The sequence below is a fragment of the Ostrea edulis genome, chromosome 4 (assembly GCF_947568905.1).
Source record: "Ostrea edulis chromosome 4, xbOstEdul1.1, whole genome shotgun sequence".
In the NCBI taxonomy this organism is placed as follows: domain Eukaryota; kingdom Metazoa; phylum Mollusca; class Bivalvia; order Ostreida; family Ostreidae; genus Ostrea; species Ostrea edulis.
In genome coordinates this window covers 30,022,756-30,046,286 of record NC_079167.1, presented here as the reverse complement: position 1 = coordinate 30,046,286, position 23,531 = coordinate 30,022,756, and the positions used below count along the sequence as shown (strand labels likewise).

Sequence of the window (23,531 nt, the reverse complement as noted above, 5' to 3'; positions counted from 1 at the left end):
TATAGATTACTGTAAAAATAATAGTTTCTATGTAATCATGTTCCTCGTTTAAATAGACATTGCGATAGTCTTCTTAAGCGTATTTTCCCCGAAATTTTAAGCTCAGTCTGACCCCTATACTTTGGTCACGTGACAAAAAGATGGCGTTACTTTAGGCAGTTAGACATTGTAAACAGAAGAAAGGGGGATCATTACGCAATTTTAATTGGTACTAATGTATGACTTATTTCTGGGTGATCTCCCCTTTTATATTGTCATCTCAATAAATAACAATTCACAAAACTAATGGTGTTTGTGATTGATGGGGTAAGAGCACACTCTTTACAGTTAATCATCATTAAACGTGTATTAAATGAATTATTTTATGCTTTTTTTCAGTCATTTCACGTTTTTTGATGGTTTGATGGTATTGTTTCACTTTATTTATTTGACTGATCAATTGATAGGGAGAATATTTCACACGTAGAGACGTCACCAAATACATGAATTGTTTTATGCTCTTTTTCAGTCACATCACGTTTTTGTTGGTTTGATGGTATTGTTTCACTTTATTTATTTGACTGATCAATTTATAGGGATATTATTTCACACGTAGAGACGTCACCAAATATGCTAGGGACTTTGTGCTATACAGCAGGGAAGTTTTCATCATGTTAAAACACCTACAATGCAATGCGACAAGGGAGCTCGGTTTTTAGCTAAAGGCCTTATCCAAACTCGAGACTTTCATTAACAACTGCAGTCTACGTTTTTCGTGACTGGGATTCGAACCCACGATCCTACGAGCGTACTACCAGTGAGATACTGTGATGGTCTTTTGGAAAGAATACATATACTAAGAATGATTTCTCTACTTAGCCGATTGGTAGAACACTCGCTTCGTGAGCGAGAAGTTGGGGTTCGATCCAAACCGTAGTCGTTAGGTACAACAGTGTAACCACTTGACTGTTCTTTTGCCAAACGATTGTTGATATAAGAAGTGATAATGTAGGTTCTTTCAGGTCATACATGTGAAAACCGAGCTTCTCTGTCACGATTGGCATTGGTGCGATAAAGAATCCTCAATGCTAACGGCCAAGGGCGCCTAGCATACGAGGCCTAATTTGTGGCACTCTGGGGTGAAAAATCCTGTTGTGACGTAAAACTACAAACACGTTGTACAGGTCTCGAATGTCCTACCTAATCTTTGCTTAAGAATGGAGTGATGCTGGGTTGTCCTACCTGATCTGTTGCTTAAGAATGGAGCGATGCTGGGATGTCCTACCTGATCTGTTGCTTAAGAATGGAGTGATGCTGGGTTGTCCTACCTGATCTGTTGCTTAAGAATGGAGCGATGCTGGGATGTCCTACCTGATCTGTTGCTTAAGAATGGAGCGATGCTGGGATGTCCTACCTGATCTGTTGCTTAAGAATGGAGTGATGCTGGGTTGTCCTACCTGATCTGTTGCTTAAGAATGGAGTGATGCTGGGTAATATACGTGGTTTTAACGTACAGATCTATCAGCCAGAATAAAAGAGTTCAAATTTACTCGCCAATACAGAGTGTATCCTGCACAAATTGGTGTGTTTTAAATCAATGCATGATTAAAAAGAAACGTCTTTATTGCAATAGCTAGATGCATTAGAGTATCTTTTACTTCGATATTTTCCATTCTTTAACAAGTGAAAAATCTCCGCTTTACACGAGACTTTCGTGAACTAGCCTGACAGACTACCCAATTGATTATCATATCTAGCATCTTCTAATGCACAGATCCAAGTGGGACCCACCTCTGACATTTTTTCTGTGGGAAGGGGGAGGGGGTCCAACCTAAGTTTGTGGTCTAAGAATGAGTATTTTACGATTAAAACTATTACAATCGGAAAACCATGTATCCTTATATAGTTGACAAGTTTATTAAATTTTGAATCGACTATAATCCATTTTGTTTAAATCCAAAGGAGAAAGTATATAACATGTGCAGGAAACAAATATTCCCTCACCTACCACTTTAAAAATGCCAACAAAAACTTTAACATGCATGTGATAGATAGAATGCCATTATGTAAAACCGTCTCTTATATCAGAGAAATATTTTCCCTTAAAAACACGGTGCTGAATGTATAGATGTATCCATTATCTAAGTACTAAATATAATATTGCATGACAACCTCTCTCTCTCTCTTTCTCTCTCCATCTCTTCTTTAAATTCAGTTGAAAATTCCAAAGCGATTTCGCTATACGGCATATGTACATGTATATACATATTCAATAAATTCTTTTTTCTTGGTATCGGGGTAAAATAAAATCCAGTACTCAAACTTTTATCTATAGCGGGCTCGTCAGTAGATTTTTAAACATCTAAGTTTCTAAGTTTAAGTACTGGATTTTATTTTTTTACTTTATATATATATATATATATATATATATATATATATATATATATATATATGCGTATGGTTGGACACGAAGAAAAATAGACTATCAATGAAAAGATAGGGGTGGTACCCCCCCCCCCCCCCCCATCAGTGTCGTGTCCCTCAAGTAACACTGTCACAGGTAGAATTCGTCGTGAAATTCGTCGTGATAAACTACATTGTATCTAAAATATATTAATGAAAAAATTCAAAAAAAAAATTCAAGGATTGAAGGTTGTAATTACATGTTATTACTTTGTATAATGCTCTTACGTTGGAACATGGGGACTTGAAATCGTAAAAAAAAAATATATAGTAAACAATACTACATTTTAAAAGATAGTATCTTTTTTACAATTGTTTTTAAACGGGAGCAAGTCCATGTTGTTGGAACACAAAAAAGTACTCAAATCTGAACAGAAAGGGCGAGAAATCCAAATGAAGGTCGGGGTTCGAATTCCCGCTGCGACAGATCGAAGTCGTAAAAACAGGTAGTGACGGTTCCATCGCTAAACGCTCGGCATTAGGTGTGAATGTCACGGGCCCTCGGACGGATGCCCAATGTCATAGTAGGTGTGGCGCGCTAATAAACCCTCACTGCTCAATGGCCGTAAGTGCCGAGCAAAGGCCTAAATTTGAAGCCCTTCACCGGTCTTGGTGGCGTATCCATGTGAGTGAAAAATTCTCTAAAGGGGACGTTAAACAATATACAACCATCCAACCAAATGAATAAGAGCGGGGCAGGAAAGTCGTATATTTAATTAATGACATAAAGGCAAGTACAAAAGTCTATCAGGAACATTTCATACAAATTATATTCATTATTAAGGTGTAATAACGCAAACAATACCAGATATTTTATAGAAAAATGTCGTTTTCAACTCCAAATTGGTCTCCAGGGCGAAAATGAAAATTCTGAAACTTTATTGCCCATCTACCAGGACACCACCAATCACCTTCCAAAAATGATTTGGCTACTGCATAAATTGAAAGAGTTCTGAGAACCAGGGCTATATATTATACATATTTTGGAACTGTATATTTTCCTGCTTTTTTATTGAATTATTTTGACTCTGTGATATCAACTCTTTCTATTTGGATTATATATATATATATTAAAAGAAATAGAATAAACAGTACACAAAGTTAAAATGTTTATTCTATTTCTTTTAATATTTTATACTGGACACTATGATTTTTTAAAAACACAATTTGAATATACATGTATATATAACTCTTTCATTTGACCCAATTAAAAACAATAAACACTTTAAAACGTGTACATTGCAGTGGTATAATTATGTGCCTCATTTGACATGTTACATGTACAATGTACTACTTGATGGTCACACTTTCTCCATAAATTGACACGACGTAATTTTTATGAACAGCCCCTGAAAGAAAGAAAAAGAAACAATATTAATAGCTTAAAAATAAAACGTGAAAATGCCCATGTTAGAAAATTTATCGATTGTAAATTGAAATATCGATATCACGTGAAAGAAGTTCATTACACATGTACATGTAATACAATAGCAATCAATATTTTCCCATTCCATACCCGCAAGTTTTCGTGCAGTGTGTATGAGCGAAGCTGTAAGTCACGTGGGCAGGTGAACACGATCCTAAATTTTTGTACGATGCACACACTTTAGGAGGGAAAGCATCCGCACAAGGAACTGAAGATAATGAATTAGAAAAGAAATATGCAAATAGAGAATTCTTCACGGAATGAAATATTAGTAGAGCGTAACATTATTGAAGCTTAAAATTTAATTATTTCGCTGATAATTATTGCTCTATTATATGTATTCGCCCTCTTCTGTGATATTCATTTCAGAGCCTTTTCCTTTAGATATACGTACGCGCAGTTGTCGTTCTTATCGGCGCTAAGTGAAGATCGTCGATACTAATGTATCCTCCTTTGTATAACGTAGTGATAAGATTGGCTGTGGCATCGCCCATGGCCACCTTTAATATGAAGGAAACAGGGATCTGTGTTAGCTTTGAGAAAATATGCGGACATTGTACTTTTTCTCGTATAAAATCTTCCGCCACAGAATATTGTCTGTTTGTAAATCATACTTTTAAGGATGTTTTACAATTTAATAATGATAATAATTATGATGATAAATTATGAAAATGCATTGATGAATAAATCCTTTTTATTAGCCCAGGATGCTATTTTTAGCAATACAGGAAGTTTTCATTTAAACGTGACCCTGCGTTATGATATAACATTCAGACAAGCATCAAAACTATTAGTTGAAGTAAGATGGCCACTGCAGTGAGGACAAAAGATTAAGTTAATGCGACCTGTGATGAAGTCTGATATAATATCAATTTCTCTTCATTCACTTCACAGATGGCAGCCTGATCTGTTACAATATTCAGTCTTAGTTCTTGCTTTATATTTGGTTTATTTATGATACAATGCACACATTGAAAAACATTCTAATTCAGCTGGCAGTAATCCATGTAAAAGTTTATAAACTAAGATAAGTTTTCTGTAAACAAAATAATACGAGAGAGAGACATCCAATTACAGTTTTTAAACATATATTATATGATGATGTTCGATAATATCGAATGTTCAAAATTACCCCGACGGTACGCTTGTGTAACACTGACAATTCTTTATTTATTTATTTTCAACATTTCTTGGATTGCTCTATATTGAGCTGAAACACATTTATACAGAGATAAACGCAGACCAAAGCGATGCTTTCAAAATAAATACACTTCAATATGATTCATATTCAAACTATTGAAAAGGTCAAGGTCATATAAATTAATTTCTTTTCTGATAAAGAACTCAGTGGTACATGGCTTTTCTGAAGTTCCTACAAGTACATGTGTAACAGTATTGAAATATGCAGTATACTCAGCCTTGCATAAGATATACGCGACGTCATTTTAAAGGTCTTAATAGAATGAGCGGTGTTAAAATACAGCTTCGATAAAAATGACACAGGCTTTTTGTTCGAAGTGGCCTTGAACTTGTCCAGATAACCTTGAACTAGGATCCTGACATAACACAGATGGACAAGACAGATTCCATTTTCAGTGTGAACGTCCGAAGACATGGCTTTCACAAATAACCTTGCCATTATCTAAGAGACAGTTGACTGCAATTGATAGAGAAAAAACCCTCCAAATGTTAAAATAAGAAAATTTCAAAGGCCCAACTAGTGAAATACTATTTTTAATCTCAAGATGGCAGACAAGGGATGTATCTTGCGCGAAGTGTTGATAAATGTACGTATACCCACCCCCTTCCTCGTCATCGGTTCCATGCGAGATACAGGTTGTAGTTATGCTGACAAGTGTACTTTAAGATTTTTTAGGCCCTGTTTAAGTTACGTACCTCTTGTGTTTGACCATAGCCTGCCACAACGATGCCCGTGGCGATGTCTTTAATGCTTACTATGCCCCCAGCATTACTCGTAACTTTGACTCCACGACCCATTATTGTCGTCTGCAAAACATCACACACATTGTTCAATGGAATCAAATTGTCATCATTAAGATTGACTAAATTTTCTCGATTTTAAAATATGAGTGAAAAATTCTCGAGCGGGACGTTATACAATATACAAGCACTTGGTTTGTTTATTTTTTAAAAAAAAAAGGATTCTTGAGTCTTTCAACCATTGCATATTAGAAAAACATTTCCAATGTTTCAACCTTCGATGTCTTTACCAATTTTACTGATATTCATTTCCTCATGAATGCAATGCAGTTGTAAACAATGTGCGTACGAATCTTGATAAATATAATATACATGCATGTACGTCTATTTAGCCTAAATGTTTGGGAATTCCCACAGATGAGGGTACGAGTATGAACTGCTGACATACTTTTCACGAAGTGCGTTAGCGTTATCGCGTTCTTGACCTCATGTATTTTCAAACATGAAATTTATTTCTTAAGTGAATACCCATGTAAATGACTTGGCTGGTAATTCTATACTTTTAGTATTGTTAAATAAGAGTATAATCAATAGTGAAATATTCAAAATATTAAAATGAAGTGTTTAAAGATTTCTAATAAATGTATACTTACGTATGGACTTTCACCAAATAAGGCATTTAGTAAGTAGTCCCCAGCCGTACTCACAAACTTCTGCACTTGTTCCCCCATTGCCTGGCCGAAAGCCGCGGCCAGCGCCGCCTGGACCTGCCGCCTCTGGGGGGCACCACTGGCGGAAAGCAGTAAGGCCGAGAGGCACAGGCAGATGAGAAATCCTTTGAAATATAGTTAGTAAGCCTACCATGATACCAGTATGTGATGGATTCGGGAATAGTAATATTGTTTTGGTTATATTTATCTTTTGAAATTGATACGCGTTATATTTTTTGATAGATAGAGGTGTATTTTGCTTCATTTTAAAAATATTTTCAATACTATTTATTTCTTAAAGTGGACAGCATTATTATTTTTCACAAAGAATTGTTGTTGTTTTTCTTCATAATTACATGTATACAACACAAAGTCACTGAATTGATGTGCACATTCGTATGCTCGCCATATTAAATAAAGAGGTTGTGACAGCATTCAAAACATGTTTGCTAAAAGAAGTAAATGCACATTTGCATAAGTATCTTCAAAATAGTAAAATTTTATCAAAGGTGTTCAGCGAAATAAGACAGGGAGACTTACTTACCTGTAAATTTCATAGCGAAAATTACTACAACGAAACGTACTTAATGATAGCGAGGCAGTACGTCAAGGATAGAGCCAGCAGATAAGAAGGTGCGATGTGTTGTGAACAAAGGGGAGGATCTAATCAGGCGTGGGATCGGAAGACGTGACGGATTTCCTTCATTCTCTCAACAGTGGCGGAATCAGAACCTGTGACCACCCTTTCTCCACGGACATATCTTCATCGTGATCAGTCCCAGACAGGTCATTCTAGACAGTCCATTCACGGCTGGGAAAGTCAAGGTTAGCAGAGGTCAATCAGCGCAGGTCACAGTTTGGGTAAAAGATCACAAGGAGACTTCAGTTCAATATTACTTGTATACTTTGTGCAGTGAAAATCGCACACCAATTTGTTTTTTTAAATCATTGATCGCCCCATCAGTCAGTACATCAATCACTTGGATTGAAAGTTTTTCATTTTTCTTTGGAGTATTTTGTCTGTTATTACAGAATGATCCTTATAATCAACCAATGCACGGGATAGCAGAACCTTTTAAGTGGATAATGGTTCACTTCAAAATACCGTAGAATATTAACAAACACATTCTGAAATCGGAAAGTGTCTTGTTCATGTATAAAACAAGTAGACTGAACTTTCCAACAATGAAACGCATGTCGCGTTGTCCATGGTGTAAGTAAAAGCTAGCTCCTGGGCTGTAGTGCTAACTTAAAGGCGAACTCGTTTTGATTACCCTCTTATTTTTCACTAAAGAACAAACTTTTCACAATATATTTCTATGAGATTTATATCAGATGTGAAGTCCTTTAAGTTTTGTGAGCCCGGAACCAGACTTGCTGGACTCGGAAGCTTTCGTAATGAAATATAAACCTTTCCATCTAAAAGAATGTGACCCCTTTTCCTGTAATTCAAAAGATTTATAATACGGCGTAAGACCATCACCATTGCATTATGAGTTACAACAACTGGATTGTTTCATTTTACACTGATGCACTACAAACACACAGCGGTTTATTTCTGTTTATGTAATTGTCTACAGTTTCATCCGACTACAACACCGCCATTATGGAGGTTGATGAGGTCGTCTTTTATGTTAGATATTTCACTCAAAGCTGTAAAGTAACAAATGAAATCAATCAAAACTGGAACAAGCTGTGTTGGTAAAACACTGATGCCCCCGTGTGGCTGCAAAGTAACTTTGGTACCAGAAAGAAAGGTCTTGTCACAAGGAATACACATGTGAAATATGAAAGCTCTGGCACTAAGCGTTCGAAATTTATGGCCGAGGTTACAGTTTTTTGCAGACAAACAGACGGTCAGACCAAAAACTATACGCCCGAATATCCAATGACAGGGCATAATAACATTTATCACAAACAATTTTTCTCTCTCCAAAATCTGAATTCTTATGAAAATGTTAAGTTTTCGTGAAACTCCAAGAAATTTCAAATGACTTCTTGAACTCCCTACCACAGATTGGGTCTATAACACCAATGATAATGGTTTACCAGAGATTGGGTCTATTACACCAATGACAAAGGTCTACCAGAAATTGGGTCACACCAATCATGAATGACAATGGTATTGTATTTCAACCTTTGATGCCCATTATAGGGTACTTTTGCAGTACATTTATTGCTGTACTTATTTTTCAAATAAATGCCTATGGTATATCCACAGAAATGAGGAAAATGAAGACATCCTATCATGTTTTCACGGGTTTTCGATAAAAGATTAATTTGGCTTATTACGAGACGACACGACGACCTAAAAACTTCAAAACCGGACGCTGACTGAAGTTGACAGCTGGCTTATGGCTGAAATATCGCCACCTCGACTAAAAGCAAACAAGAAACAAATGGAAATATATTTGACCAATCAGAATCATGAAAAGGATCCATATCTTATCAGTAAAATATAAAATAGGTCACGTACGAACACAACTTCCGGCAACCAACACATATCCTTTGCAGCAAACCAGGTTCTGGTTTGGGCAGCTGGTATGAATTACTTTAATGGAGTATGTTGTTTTGTACTGTGGTACTGATCTGAAAATTAAAAAAACAAATAAGAGACCATGTTAAAACAGGCCTTCAGCAGATCGTATTTTCTTGCGATATACATGTAGATAGATATAGATATATATTGCATACATGTAGTAATAGTGATGACTAGCACAGCGAGAAAGTCCCAGAAACCCACAGTGGTGGTGCGACACACGATCTCGGACCTGCCTGGTGTACAGGACCTGGGAGTGGGACTCCGTGATTTTCTTTGTCGTGGCTACATTACAACACCAGTGAGCCCTGAAATTTTAAATCAAAAGAATAACAACATGGAGGGCTGCATGTCGTTCGACTTAAGCCTTATATAATTTACTCAGACCCTTGAAAACAGAGGAAGAAAGTGATATTTTTCTATACCTACGTTGCATTTCCATGAAGCGTGACACTGCGGAGTACACGTTGTGCTTTTTCTGGAAGGTCCAAAATATGCATTTTCCCAAGTGCTTCTTTTTCCTTTTCACTTAGGAACCCCAGTGGATCACATATAATAAACGTAACACACAAATGAAATAATATTAATCGCAACATTGCGGATTTTTTTCCAATAAATTTTTATAGTCCCGAACAACTCGATAAAAGTCTGAAATTTTCGTACTTTAGTTTGGAAATCAGGTCACTATCGCCATATGTGCTGTTCACATACCGGTGACGTTCATATCAAGAGAGAAATGTCCCGGGTCGTTTTGGGACATCTTTTCATGAAACCCTTAGTTGTGGATGAATACATTCAGAGAATTGTACTTCATTTCTTTATGCGAAATTACATATTCATACTAAAATCCCAATCAGTTTTCGTATATATTTCGTTTCCATAACCCGAGGACCATTACGCGGTCTGTTGGGTTAAACTTTTATCATCAAATATATAACTTTAAATACGTAAGGCTGGTGTTTCGAATCTAATCATGGTTCTTTGATGTTTTGACTTATAACTACATTGTACATGTATGTGCATGTACCAAGTTTAAACGAGAGCTATTATTCAATCTGTTTACCTGTTGCACCATTGAAACCGAGTATATGCACACACCTACATGTACATTTGTACATATTGGACCTTTGTGGGTTGGGGGATTATCATTTCTATTACAGCTTGTGACGTTATCAATATCAACCTAAGTTATCAAAATCAACCTCACATCTAGAAATGTAGTCCTTTTGTTTTTCATATCTCACAAAAATAAGAAGCCATTTCAAAGCTGCTGGAACGACGACAATCGATAGTTTTTCTGGACCTTTGAATCAACGGTCTAAGACTCCATGTAAAACAAAATAAGAAATGATCATAATAGGACTCTCATACATAGAATTCATGACAATAAAGTTGCTTAAGGGTGCAATTTCCAGATACAAAACTATTTCCTCTTCCTTTGCAAAATTTAAATGAATGGTTTCGTTTGTCTATATTCATGTTCTCTTGTAGCTGTAACTGTACTGAAACGCGAGCTATTTTTAAATCAAATCACAGTTATCGGAAGGATTCTACAAAAATATTCCCTAAGAAAAGAAACAAAACTTATGACTTCTTTTGTTAGTCTACCAGTATCAAGGTTCAAGTGCTCATGGAGTATTTTCCGAACACCTTTCAAATTGATGGTTGCGTAACTGTTAAAAAATAATCACGTGTGTTTTTCGCAATGTATTTTTCTGTATTTCTTGAAATTCTGTATAACCCACATTAAACCATAGAGCGTCAACAAACTATGATAAGATCTCGAATAAGGCACGTGACATTTAGAACGGAGTAAGTTAGACTAAATAGTGAAGACCTGTTCATTATGCTTAAATACATAGCTGTTGTTTTCTTTGGATCTGTGGTGTGTCAGGGGGCTAACATCGATAGGAATCGACGGACGGGAACGGCGTAAGTGATAACGATGTATATTTAATGAAGTGAGTTTTCAAAGAATGTTGAATGGCAATCTACAATGTCAGCTTTTGTTTATAAAATGCGAACATATTCCAAGTTGCAGATATGGACCATGTCAGAATTTTCGGACCAAAATCTAAGTAAGAATAATTCTCTTTACCAGGGTACATTGGTGCTGTTCCGTCGATGTTGCACCGATAAGAAAAAATGTGACCACAACAAGTGTAGAGCCGAAAAACGTTACCAAAATAATGAACACGACCTACCAAAGAGACTGCCAACTTGGCGAGACGCCAAACACCCCAGACGGGTTATGCGAGGACGTGGTTAGCCATGTTGTGTATGTCTGATTGATCGATGAATTTCTTTAAGAAATGAACAACACTTTTGAGCTGTTCATGGTCAATATGAACGGATTTGGATTTGAGGCAAATTATGTGAATAGCGTTAGCGATTCACAGAGAATTTTCCTCAAATCCAAATCCATTCATATTGACCATGAACAGCTCAAAAGTGCTGTTCATTTCTTATATTTATATTCATTTACTAAATCACCATTTGTTTACATTGCTTGTATAAGTCAGGCAATATTTTGTTGCATAAAGCGAACTCCTATGATCCATCTATGTCGCAGTCGTATATATGTGACGTACGTCAAAACATAGACATAACGTTACATTTTACCCTGCCTTTTATCAACATTGCACGATGCACTGTATTTTGGAGCTAGGAGACCACAAGATTGGGATGATAAGTTCACAATCTTAATCCGGGGTGTGACTTTGCGAGACCTTTGTAATCATTACGCTCTATCAGTCGCGTGCTTTAAACTAGTTCATAATGCGTTCATAGTCAATATGAACGGATTGTGTCGCGTGCTGAAATTGATTGGTTCATCGAGGAAAATGCGATTTGTATTATAAATATTTATTCATGTTTTAAGTCAAATCGAGGATATTTAACAGCACCAGTAAGCGAGAAGACATGAACAGCATGAAACAATTTAACGTTTAAGGTTCTTCTCTGAAACCGTTACAGATCGGGGCCTGCTAGTCAGGGTTATGATCCTTATCAAGGCATCCAGTCGGTTCTTTAGATTCCCCATCCCACGGAACTCAGGGGTTTTTAGTTTGTCCATGTTAGTTAGAATATGAGGAAGAGAAAATAAAGTTGATTACCGGGGTTGTATGGAATTCAAAATAAAGATTAAAACTCTCTTGTTTTCGTATGAACGCTATTGGAAGCCGAAGAAGAATCAAGGCATAGTTGAGTATATCAATAAGAATCAGAGAAATAAAATGAATACTGTATTTGTTGTTCAGGACTACTACAGAATTGGTGGATGTAGAAAAGACGGTGGTGGTGGAATACCCAGGTAAATGTCCCCAAGTACATCTCAGGTGCTGTGACGGATACGAAAGAGTTGGATCTCAGTGTCTAGGTATGTCTGGTATCATCTGTCCACGACATCATTTAATTAGTCATAACTGAATGAGGGCTTATTATTTGATATATTTTTTATTCTTTAGATAAAGGAGCATCCAGTTCTCTGCAAGAGCTCATTAACGCCGGTTTATTGGGATGAAGGACATAGTCTAGAATGACAATATTGGTCGTGATGAAAAATATTAAAGATATTTGTAGAAAAATTCTTACATTTCAGGCACTTTATTTCCCATCGTTTTGTATCATCAAAGGCTTTTTAGGTTTTCGTGTATAGAATGCCTTTAAACTTTAGTATGACGTTGCTGTTGAAGAACAGAAATTCAAAATAAACTTTCAAGAAGATTCAGCATAATAAAGTCAGTCTCCATAGAGTGTTCGCATGGATCGTGTCTGGACTCTTTATTATTTTCGAGTGGAGAATATGTAACTTTAAACATTGGCGGGGAGAAGACCGTTACAGCTATGATATTATTGTACAGAAAGGTGAAGATAAGAACAGTGATCAATCTCATAACTCCTATAAAGGTGAAGATAACGAACAGTTATCAATCTCATAACTCCTATAAAGGTGAAGATAACGAACAGTGATCAATCTCACAACTCCTATAAAGGTGAAGATAACGAACAGTGATCAATTTCATAACTCCTATAAAGGTGAAGATAACGAACAGTGATCAATCTCATAACTCCTATAAAGGTGAAGATAATAAACAGTGATCAATCGCATAATTCCTATAAAGGTGAATATAACGAACAGTGATCAATCTAATAACTCCTATAAAGGTGAAGATAACGAACAGTGATCAATGTCATAATTCCTTTAAAGGTGAATATAACGAACAGTGATCAATCTCATAACTCCTACAAAGGTGAAGATAACGAACAGTGATCAATCTCATAACTCCTATAAAGGTGAAGATAACGAACAGTGATCAATTTCATAACTCCTATAAAAGTGAAGATAACGAACAGTGATCAATCGCATAACTCCTATAAATGTGAAGATAACGAACAGTGATCAATCTCATAACTCCTATTAAGGTGAAGATAACGAACAGTGATCAATGTCATAACTCCTATAAAGGTGAAGATAACGAACAGTGATCAATCTCATAACTCCTATAAAGGTGAAGATAACGAACAATGATCAATTTCATAACTTCTATAAATATGAAGATAACGAACAGTGATCAATTTCATAATTCCTATAAAGGTTAATTCGACGCACAGCGATCAAACTCATAACTCCTATAAAGGTGAAAATAACGAACAAAGATCAATTTCATAACTCCTATAAAGGTGAATATAACGAACAGTGGTCAATCTCATAACTTCTATTAGAGGTGGGATCAGGTGCCAAGGGGGAGTAAGCATCTCCTGTCAACCGGTCACACTCGCCGTGAGCCCTATGTTTTGATCAGGTTAACGGAGTTATCTCTAGTCAAAATTAGTGTGCCTAACAATCGGTATGAAATACGTCAGACAGCATTTGACCCAATGATAGTTTGATTTGGCGAACTAGAACATGAGAACGACTATAGAATTTGCGAAATGGTATTCAAACCTCGCGGGGTAATAACTCTAGTCTAAAGTTTTCTTTTTCTTTTAAGGAGATATAATACATCATCATAATGGCTGACTTCATTTTGAAACATGAATGAAATGATTTTTGTATACTCCTAATTGTCTGTCTGGGTAGTTCAGTAGTTGAATGTGTAGATTGCTGGTCTGTAGATGGTAAGTCTAGCAGGCGTTTGAATTTTGTTTTCAAATTACCAGTCTGATTAAAACCAGCCCCCCTTCTCCTATCGTCCTGACGACGATAGGAGAAGGGGGCTGGTTTTAATCAGACTGTCAAATTACCCATTGTAAACATTCTTCATGTGTCATCCAAATGAGATTTCTGCGGTGTGATATTCCTCCTTAACATATCCGCATGTCAAAGGGTATGTTATGGTCATAGACATGCAAAAAATAAACAGTAACATGTAACTTAAGATCACATAGAACATGAAAATGACACTTTAAAATTGTGTTGATGGTATATTAAACTTTGTTTTCCATTATATGTGTAATTTCAACTATTTCCCCCTTAACATGTACAGGAATATGGCATGAATATGACGTCAGAGTCAAGAAGAAATGATTTTATGATTATTCGAATACGCATGTTGGATTGCAATAACTTTAAAATCTTGACTATGAAGTATGTTGTTATGTATGGCTTTGACAAATTTCGAATATGTGCAATATTCAAATCAAAGGGCAAGTCTCATGACAAGGTAAAATAACGAACAGTGATCAATCTCATAAATCCCATAAAGAATACAAAATTGAGAATAGGACAAACACGGACCCCTGGACACACCATATATGTCAGTATTTCACAGATTCTATGGTCGTTTTTTTTTTTTTGCAAATACAACCCGTCATTAGGTCGAATACTGTCTGACGTGTTTCATACCAATTGTTGGAATTGATTTTGAATGCAGACTACTCCGTTTAATTGATCAAAATGTAGGGCTATTGTCGGATGTAACAAGTCAACAGGGGATGCTTACTGATTTTAGGCATCTGATCTAACTTCTTGTGTTCAGGTGTTTGTGTTTGCCCTACTTTCAATTTTAAATTCTATATAGTATTTATGAAATTTGCAACTGCTCGTTATCTCCACCCTTTTCATATTATAATAATATTTTATCTGAGAGATTGATTTGTTTGAAACATCGAAATCTCTATTGAATATATGAGACTTCAAACGTTCAAATATATGCTTAGATTTTAATTAATATACAAGAATAAAAAAGTCTGAAGCGGAATTTTGTAAGGACTGTATCATATGACGTCATTGTGATATAGCTAGTATTGCGAAAAAGATGGGTTTACTATGAAGATTGCGATGAGAAATTCTATTGTGCTAATGTTCCGTGTATATGCAGATCCCCCCCCCCCCAAATATAATTCATATCTAAATCATGTCGCGCTTCCTTCTCAGATGATATGCTTTTTTTGAGGGGGGGGGGGGATGAATAAATCTTTTTATCATAAAGCTAATAATTTGTTAGTAAAAATGTCCTGAATTCTTAAGAATTTTAGCGTGGAAAATCTTAACCATTAAATACACAAAGGATAAAATCTGTACAAACAAATTCCGGGTACAAGTTAATATTGTTGCACTTTAACTGCAAACAAATATGACAAACCAGATGTTGTTAGGGTGCTCTGGTAGACTGTTTCGATGTTGTTTTTCTATTTGATATCAATTAATTGTTTTGTTATTTCGATTCTGAACCAAAACATATTACTCCTCCTAGGCACCTGATCCCACCTCTGGTGTGTCCAGGGGTCCGTGTTTGCCCAACTATCTATATTGTATTGCTTATAGGAGTTATGAGATTGATCACTGTTCGTTATCTTCGCCTTTCATTATCATTCACAAATGGAAACATTACACTTGAAATTGATCAATGCTATTGGTTTTACGTTGAAAGCGTGGGTATTGTAAACAGCCATACAAGTACCAGCGAAACTTGATGAAAACAGGAATACATCATCCAAAAAAAGGTTTAGTTATATATCACAAGCGTTACTCAGCTTAAATTGAATATTAACACTCCTACGATGTAAAAATGCAAGCTCACGTATTTTTCACCCAACTAGTGCCAATGTTTACCAATTTAAGTTCAAAAACCCTATAATCCTCTCACTGTCCATGGAGATAAATCAAGTAAATAGCTATTTATATAACTCTGCAACAACAGTATGTACCAATAATCTCTTACTTTGGGAGTAACGTAGGAATTTGCATGTGTTTTAACTTGACAAAAATGTTATAGAAATAATGAAAATATATCGCTTGTCTCTTGTCCCGTTCAAAATCAATAAATTCAGTTTAAGTACCTTTCTAAACAAAGTAATAAAAGCAAACAAATATATGGGATTACCACCAAAGTTTATTTGTCTCCATTCCCGCGATACAAAAATATACCTCTGCTATTCTTATCCTAGTAAGGAAATCGCAACTTCATGAAGATCTTTCAAATCTGAAAAAAAATTAAGGCATGGGTCAAAAGTAGTTGTCATTCAAACGAGAGTAATGCACCACATATACTGACAACGATAGATATACTTACAAACACATTTGTATGCCACCATAATGTACATATTGCAACAGACTATATGTTCCTGAGGACATCGGCCTTCAACCACAGTTTTATAGTATTCTGTTACGTAGGTCACCACTGTTCTGCAGTATAGAGAAGATAAGGTGTATATTACAGTCCATGATACTAGTTACTGTAAACATATCTATATTTTCATCTGGCCTCAAGACACTGAGAAGAGACTTGAGTTTAAATTTCGAATCCAACTAACTTTTGAAATAATTTTCATAAACAAAAACCATTTTTAGTATATGTTTATATCTCATTCTTGTCTTATTAACCAGCAGTAATCATAACATAAGGCTATTCTCAGTTTCTGGTCTGGTACTCACTTAATACATACTTGTCATGAACAAGATGGTGCCTGGCAACGGACCTAGTTTTAGTAACCAGTGGTAAGGGGGTATTTCTACAGCACAAGTGGTCTCTGTAAAGATGAACAAATTTGTGAGACAAATATGGTTTTGAGAATAGTTATCTATTATCATAATTTGGTCCTTACCCTGTTAGAGTAGCGCGCACAAGTCTTTGTAATGATGGCGGAAGTTCGTGTTCGTTTGCCCTGGCTAGTGTAGTTTTCTCCTCCTCATTTAGAGTCACCTCCGCTCGGACTTTCCTGATGATTGGTTTCAGCGGATGATCCTTGCACAATCCGACCGCGCATAAAAAGAAAAATGAAACTAAAAGCAAAATTGTATTCATGTTGATTGTCGCAGTTTAGAACTCCTTCTACAGATAAGACAACCGATAGCCAATATAGTGCGTAATGATAAATCCCAACAATACACTGCCTGTTGCCGATTTTTGTCTCTCGGTTTGAACATAAGGCGAAAATCACATCCTTTGACTCATCAAAATAAGGATACTTGTTTAAATGTGTCTCTTTGGGTGCAACTTTAACATTGTCATGAAATTTTGACTGTACAAAAAGGAGACTTTGGGTGAACTGAAAGTTCAAGGTCAGGACTATGTGCTCGGATGACGTCACAATTGAAGTTGGCAACAGAAGGGGCATGGTGCTTAATTTACAAACACATCTAGTTAAATATTCTGTAGCTTTATCAAATGAAATTCAGAAGAAGAAAAATCATAATCTATAGTTACTTTAAATTTAGCATCCTTTCAAAACTTTACCTTGTTCACCGGTCAAGACAATATGGTTGAATTACAGCATCTGAAGAAATGTTGGCGAGTGATGAATCTAAGATGTATAAATGTATATGATTAGTTGGGATTGAACCATCGTCGGTTACCCAAGGGTGTTTCCCTCCAATTCTCTCCATCATTACTGGGTTTCAAGGAGCGTTTGTTTTCTGTTAGATTTGCGACGATGGGATTGAACCTGTCCCCATCTACTTTTAATTTGTCACTCATCCGAAAATATATAGTTCAACTGCATCATCTGAAGAGTTAGGTGCAATAATTATGATAATGATAATATGTAAATTTCTAGCCTTACTGTATAATGCCCGGCATAACTTGATGCATGTATTGTTTTTTTAATGGTGTCTTCTTTTCTTTTCGTACTACATCCAAGACTTCACTTGGCTTCAAGCTTATTCAGCTCTTTGTGGTAAATCTTTTCATCTTTGGTGCCTCTAAGTATATATATTAGTTTATTTTCGGTGACAATTGAGTTTAGTGTTAACATATTCAAATCATTCCCAACTGCTTAAAGTCCGGAACTACTTAGAAAATTTTATATATGAAACGCAATGGAGTCACATTACCGTCGCGGCCTGATAATTCACCCGATCCGAATCAAATCGAGAAAGTTTCCAACTTTCTGTAAAAGGAAAGTACGGCGTAGCTCTATGATGCCAACTGAATCCAGCGCCCTCTGGAGGTGAAATCACCCATGCTTCGTACAATTTGGACAGAAACTTGCTTAAATGGCTTCATTACTAGCCTATGTCCAGACACATTTAAGAGCTTACAAAATCTGAAAGAAAATGATTGACATTGACTGATATCCCTCGTCTGAAGGTCAGACTTTTGAATTTGATTCCTTTAAGTGTTGTGAATACCGACAGCATTCCCATGTGTTCATTGTCGAATCCAAAGAACGAGCGAACAGCAAAAAGAGATTATATTTGCAGTCATTCATGCAATTCTTGAAACAGGTAACAACTATATGCTCCACTAGAAAGATAGAGTGTAAACTTAAGTATGCCATGAAGACATATCTCGTCATCTTGTGTTCATTCACAACAATCAGCGAGGTACATGGTTAAAGGTTTCAAATCTCCATGTTGTGTAACAGCCGAAGGCGTAAACGTATCGAGTACCGGGTCAATACATAGTCTATTCTACAGTTACTATCAAAGTACAATCAACCTGCAAAGTACCGGATCAATACCTTGTCTATTCTACAGTTACCACCAAAGTACAATCAACCTCCCAAGAACCGGATCAATACCTTGTCTATTCTACAGTTACCACCAAAGTATAATCAACCTCCCAAGAACCGGATCAATACCTTGTCTATTCTACAGTCACCACCAAAGTATAATCAACCTCCCAAGAACCGGATCAATACCTTGTCTATTCTACAGTCACCACCAAAGTACAATCAACCGCCCAAAAACCGGATCAATACCTTGTCTATTCTACAGTTACCACCAAAGTATAATCAACCTCCCAAGAACCGGATCAATACCTAGTCTATTCTACAGTTACCACCATGTTACAATCAACCTCCCAACTTCCGGATCAATACCTAGTCTATTCTACAGTTACCACCAAAGTACAATCAACCTGCAAAGTACCATTCTACAGTTACCACCAAGGTCCAATTAGCCTGCCAAGTACCGGATCAATACCTAGTCTATTCTACAGTTACCACCAAGGTACAATCAACCTGTCAAGTACCGGATCAATACCTAGTCTATTCTACAGTTACCACCAAGGTACAATCAACCTGACAAGTACCGGATCAATACCTAGTCTATTCTACAGTTACCACCATGTTACAATCAACCTGTCAAGTACCGGATCAATACCTAGTCTATTCTACAGTACAATCAACCTGTGAAGTACCGAATCAATACCTTGTCTATTCTACAGTACAATCAACCTGTCAAGTATCGGATCAATACCTAGTCTATTCTACAGTTACCACCAAAGTACAATCAACCTGCAAAGTACCATTCTACAGTTACCACCAAGGTACAATCAACCTGACAAGTACCGGATCAATACCTAGTCTATTCTACAGTTACCACCATGTTACAATCAACCTGTCAAGTACTGGATCAATACCTAGTCTATTCTACAGTACAATCAACCTGTCAAGTACCGGATCAATACCTAGTCTATTCTACAGTACAACCAACCTGACAAGTACTGGATCAATACCTAGTCTATTCTACAGTTACCACCATGTTACAATCAACCTGTCAAGTACCGGATCAATACCTTGTCTATTCTACAGTACAATCAACCTGTCAAGTACCGGATCAATACCTTGTCTATTCTACAGTACAATCAACCTGTCAAGTACCGGATCAATACCTAGTCTATTCTACAGTTACCACCAAAGTACAATCAACCTGCAAAGTACCATTCTACAGTTACCACCAAGGTACAATCAACCTGACAAGTACCGGATCAATACCTAGTCTATTCTACAGTACAACCAACCTGACAAGTACTGGATCAATACCTAGTCTATTCTACAGTTACCACCATGTTACAATCAACCTGTCAAGTACCGGATCAATACCTTGTCTATTCTACAGTACAATCAACCTGTCAAGTACCGGATCAATACCTTGTCTATTCTACAGTACAATCAACCTGTCAAGTACCGGATCAATACCTAGTCTATTCTACAGTTACCACCAAGGTACAATCAACCTCCCAAGTACCGGATCAATACCTAGTCTATTCTACAGTACAATCAACCTGTCAAGTACCGGATCAATACCTAGTCTATTCTACAGTACAATCAACCTGTCAAGTACCGGATCAATACCTAGTCTATTCTACAGTACAATCAACCTGTCAAGTACCGGATCAATACCTAGTCTATTCTACAGTTACCACCACGGTACAATTAACCTGCCATGTGTGATAATATCCTTAAATAAACTTTCCCTGCATGTGATACATGTATTAAACACCAATTTGTGGGTAATTAGTTACCTCTTTCTCCCAACTAATAATTTATTTAATTACTGAGTAGATTTTAATAAATCTTTACACTATCCTGCATATGATCCATGATTTTGAACAATAAGTTATCTAGATCAAAATTTAAAGATCAAAGTCATTCAGAAAACGTTACTCACTATACCACTGTCAATTTTTTTTAAAAACTTTATTTTGCAGATGACAACTATCACTCATGTTAATCGATTTACAATTTCTGCAATACCAGTAATAGTTATGGAGCAGACTACCAGTTTAAATCCTGTACTACATAGTTATAGACCAGACTGCCAGTCTAAATCCTATACTACAACGTTACAAACCAGACTATCAGTCTAAATCCTGTATTACATAGTTATGTACCAGACTATCAGTCTAAATCCTGTATTACATAGTTATGGACCTGAACCCAGTTGCACGATTTTTTAACTTTAACTGGCAGTTTAAAACTTGTCATTAACTTGAGCATTTATATAGCGTTAACTTGGAAGTTAACTGTCAGTTGAACTTTACTTGATTTTGTTCAACTGGACCCAGGCTACAAGTCTAACTCCTTTGACGTATTATAATGACGTTGATTGAAGATCATGAAACAATTTTTCATTCATGGCCAAACCAGAAGTTTTGTAATTTCTTTCTTAATAACTTTGATATTGTTGAGATGACATTTGTCTAGGATCGCAATACAACAGTTGATGTTACAGGGGTTTTAAAGTCAGCATTTCGCAAATTCTATGGTCGTTATGACGATCTAGTTTACAAACACAACGTGTCATTAAATCGAAAGCTTCTGACTGTTTCATACCAACTGTTAGGCCGTTCTTTGCATTCTACTTTTGACTACGGATTGCTCCGTTTACCTTTATAAGGCTCACGGCGGGTGTGACCGGTCAACAATGGATTCTTACACCTCCTAGGCACCCGATCTCACCTCTGCTGTGTCCAGGGGTCTGTGTTTGTCCTACTTTTAATTTGGTACTCTGTATAGGAATTATGAGATTGATCACTATTCGTTTTCTACACTTTTTATGCTAAGGTCTCCCGTAACTTCCGTGTAAGGCATGTCTATACGGACTCAAAAATTTGGACACTGATTTTGTGAGTTTTCACCAATTGGTATTGACCTTCATAATATGGCATTATTAAAAAACCATGCCCTCTAGTAAGTAATATTTGCTAGTATATTTTATCTTTGTTAAAAGATATAAATATTATAGTAAACTTGTTTTTGTTTGTATCTTGTTTATATCAGGGTTAGTGTTCAGGTTAGGATAAGGTTTCTAGAATTTTCCACCCATGCAGAGATGGCACCAGCTCTTAAGTGAAGTAACACTTTTTTTTACTTATGCATGTTGCTACATCAAACTAATTGAAAACCCGATCAACTTGATCTTATCCAACCAATGTATATAGTGTAAGTAATCTTTTTGTCAAGTCTGACTAAATATCAAATTGTAGACTGAGTTTCTGCACCAAACTTCACATGAATGGGGTATAGTAGTAACATTCCCAAAGCGTCTTCTGAAATGTTTCTTACATTATAAATCTACTGCAATAGGGTTATATTAAAAAGTATCAAATTTATCCTTCAAATTCAACAATTGATAAAATATCTCGAAAACTGTTTATTACAAAACGTCCGACCAATCCCAGTATATAATCTTCACAGCTCTCATTTACACAACTGTAATGCATCTCAACTCTTTAATCTGAACTGAACAGACTAGGAGACGTTCTATGTCCTTACGAGTGTCATGAATTATCGGTGTTTCTTGTAGACAGGAGCAAGTGCCGGCCAAAGGTGACGAGGATCAAAATAAAACATGGCTGGTTCTCAGGGAAAGTTTGTACGTGCACTAAGATTGGCCTTCATGGCCGACTTTCTGATTTATCATTACGCCCTCAATTCTGTATTTCACCCAAACACTTTCAGAATGACTTTGACGATTGTCTGTCAACACCAGCTTCTGATCGTTTATTCAATGTGGTCACGTGTGTATGTAAGCAGTGAGTTCCAACAACGCCCGATACCTAAAAGTCATGGATTTTTAAAGTGGTAGCAAAGTCAAATACAAAACTTATATAAAGCATAAAAATGACCAAAGTTACGAGCAAGTAGTCAAATTTTCGGGTTGGCCTCTCCATACATCAGAACAAATGAACAAGTTTCCATGAAAAGCTAGCACTCAATCTACAGACGTATAAATACTGCACATTACATGATTATTGTTTTTGGCTTGGTAATCAATGTTTGTTTTAAGTGAAATTGTATACAAGATACTCTTTAAATCTCGTGCACAAGGACATTTCCTCGTTTGTTCTCCATATCATTGACATGGAACCACGGGGTTTCCGGTCATCTAAAAACATGATAACACCGGGGACACTGTGGCGAATATCAACAATAATTCTGATTTTCTAAGGTTTGGTGTGGCGCAGGGATCGAGGATTGAACACATACTTAACCACAGGGTTAAGTAGATATTAAAATGATAAATTTTACGCATTTATAACTCCTGGAAAACTGGGTCAACCAAGATTAAAGTTCAACTTTATCTGTAGTTTTTAATTAGAAAGTTAGTCAGCATGTCTTATATCAACGTTAAAAAGAACAAGAGGTACTGTGAGCAATGCTCACTAAGAATACCCCCCGTTTACCCCAATCTCCCAAAGGGTGTTGGTAATAGGTATAAACTACCTCTTTTCTGAGAGTAAAAAACAAATGGCATGACAAACCTTGGGTATTCTCGTTTGTAGGGAGAAATGGATTATCT

The 23,531-nt window shown here is 36.3% G+C and overlaps 4 protein-coding genes across 5 annotated transcripts; 1 reads left to right on the top strand and 3 right to left on the bottom strand.

The window, feature by feature from the left end:
• Nucleotides 1-3,672: 3,672 nt before the first annotated feature.
• On the bottom strand, nt 3,673-7,247 carry LOC125671797 (uncharacterized). 2 transcript variants are annotated; one of them, XM_048907708.2, is made up of 6 exons: nt 7,064-7,247; nt 6,463-6,644; nt 5,765-5,875; nt 4,263-4,368; nt 3,959-4,076; nt 3,673-3,791 (listed from the first exon to the last, which is right to left on the bottom strand). In XM_048907708.2, exons 1-6 carry the CDS (start codon nt 7,074-7,076, stop codon nt 3,779-3,781), a joined length of 543 nt encoding a protein of 180 aa, XP_048763665.1. In that variant the 5' UTR covers nt 7,077-7,247; the 3' UTR covers nt 3,673-3,778. The 2 variants fall into 2 exon arrangements, with proteins under 2 accessions (XP_048763665.1, XP_056017142.1); XM_056161167.1 differs by having other exon boundaries at nt 3,673-4,076; nt 7,064-7,210.
• A 786-nt stretch (nt 7,248-8,033) lies between these two features.
• Nucleotides 8,034-9,832, bottom strand: LOC125671800 (uncharacterized). The gene is made up of 4 exons (XM_048907712.2): nt 9,488-9,832; nt 9,214-9,366; nt 8,996-9,108; nt 8,034-8,172 (listed from the first exon to the last, which is right to left on the bottom strand). The coding sequence occupies exons 1-4, from the start codon at nt 9,652-9,654 to the stop codon at nt 8,102-8,104; spliced, it is 504 nt and encodes a 167-aa protein (XP_048763669.1). The 5' UTR covers nt 9,655-9,832; the 3' UTR covers nt 8,034-8,101.
• Nucleotides 9,833-10,852: 1,020 nt separating this feature from the next.
• Nucleotides 10,853-12,645, top strand: LOC125671802 (uncharacterized). Its single transcript, XM_048907714.2, has 4 exons — nt 10,853-10,990; nt 11,160-11,336; nt 12,319-12,437; nt 12,526-12,645. Exons 1-4 carry the CDS (start codon nt 10,905-10,907, stop codon nt 12,579-12,581), a joined length of 438 nt encoding a protein of 145 aa, XP_048763671.2. The 5' UTR covers nt 10,853-10,904; the 3' UTR covers nt 12,582-12,645.
• A 3,732-nt stretch (nt 12,646-16,377) lies between these two features.
• LOC125671801 (uncharacterized) lies at nt 16,378-17,554 on the bottom strand. Its single transcript, XM_048907713.2, has 4 exons — nt 17,108-17,554; nt 16,949-17,032; nt 16,576-16,688; nt 16,378-16,485 (listed from the first exon to the last, which is right to left on the bottom strand). The coding sequence occupies exons 1-4, from the start codon at nt 17,305-17,307 to the stop codon at nt 16,442-16,444; spliced, it is 441 nt and encodes a 146-aa protein (XP_048763670.1). The 5' UTR covers nt 17,308-17,554; the 3' UTR covers nt 16,378-16,441.
• Between the last annotated feature and the right edge of the window lie 5,977 nt (nt 17,555-23,531).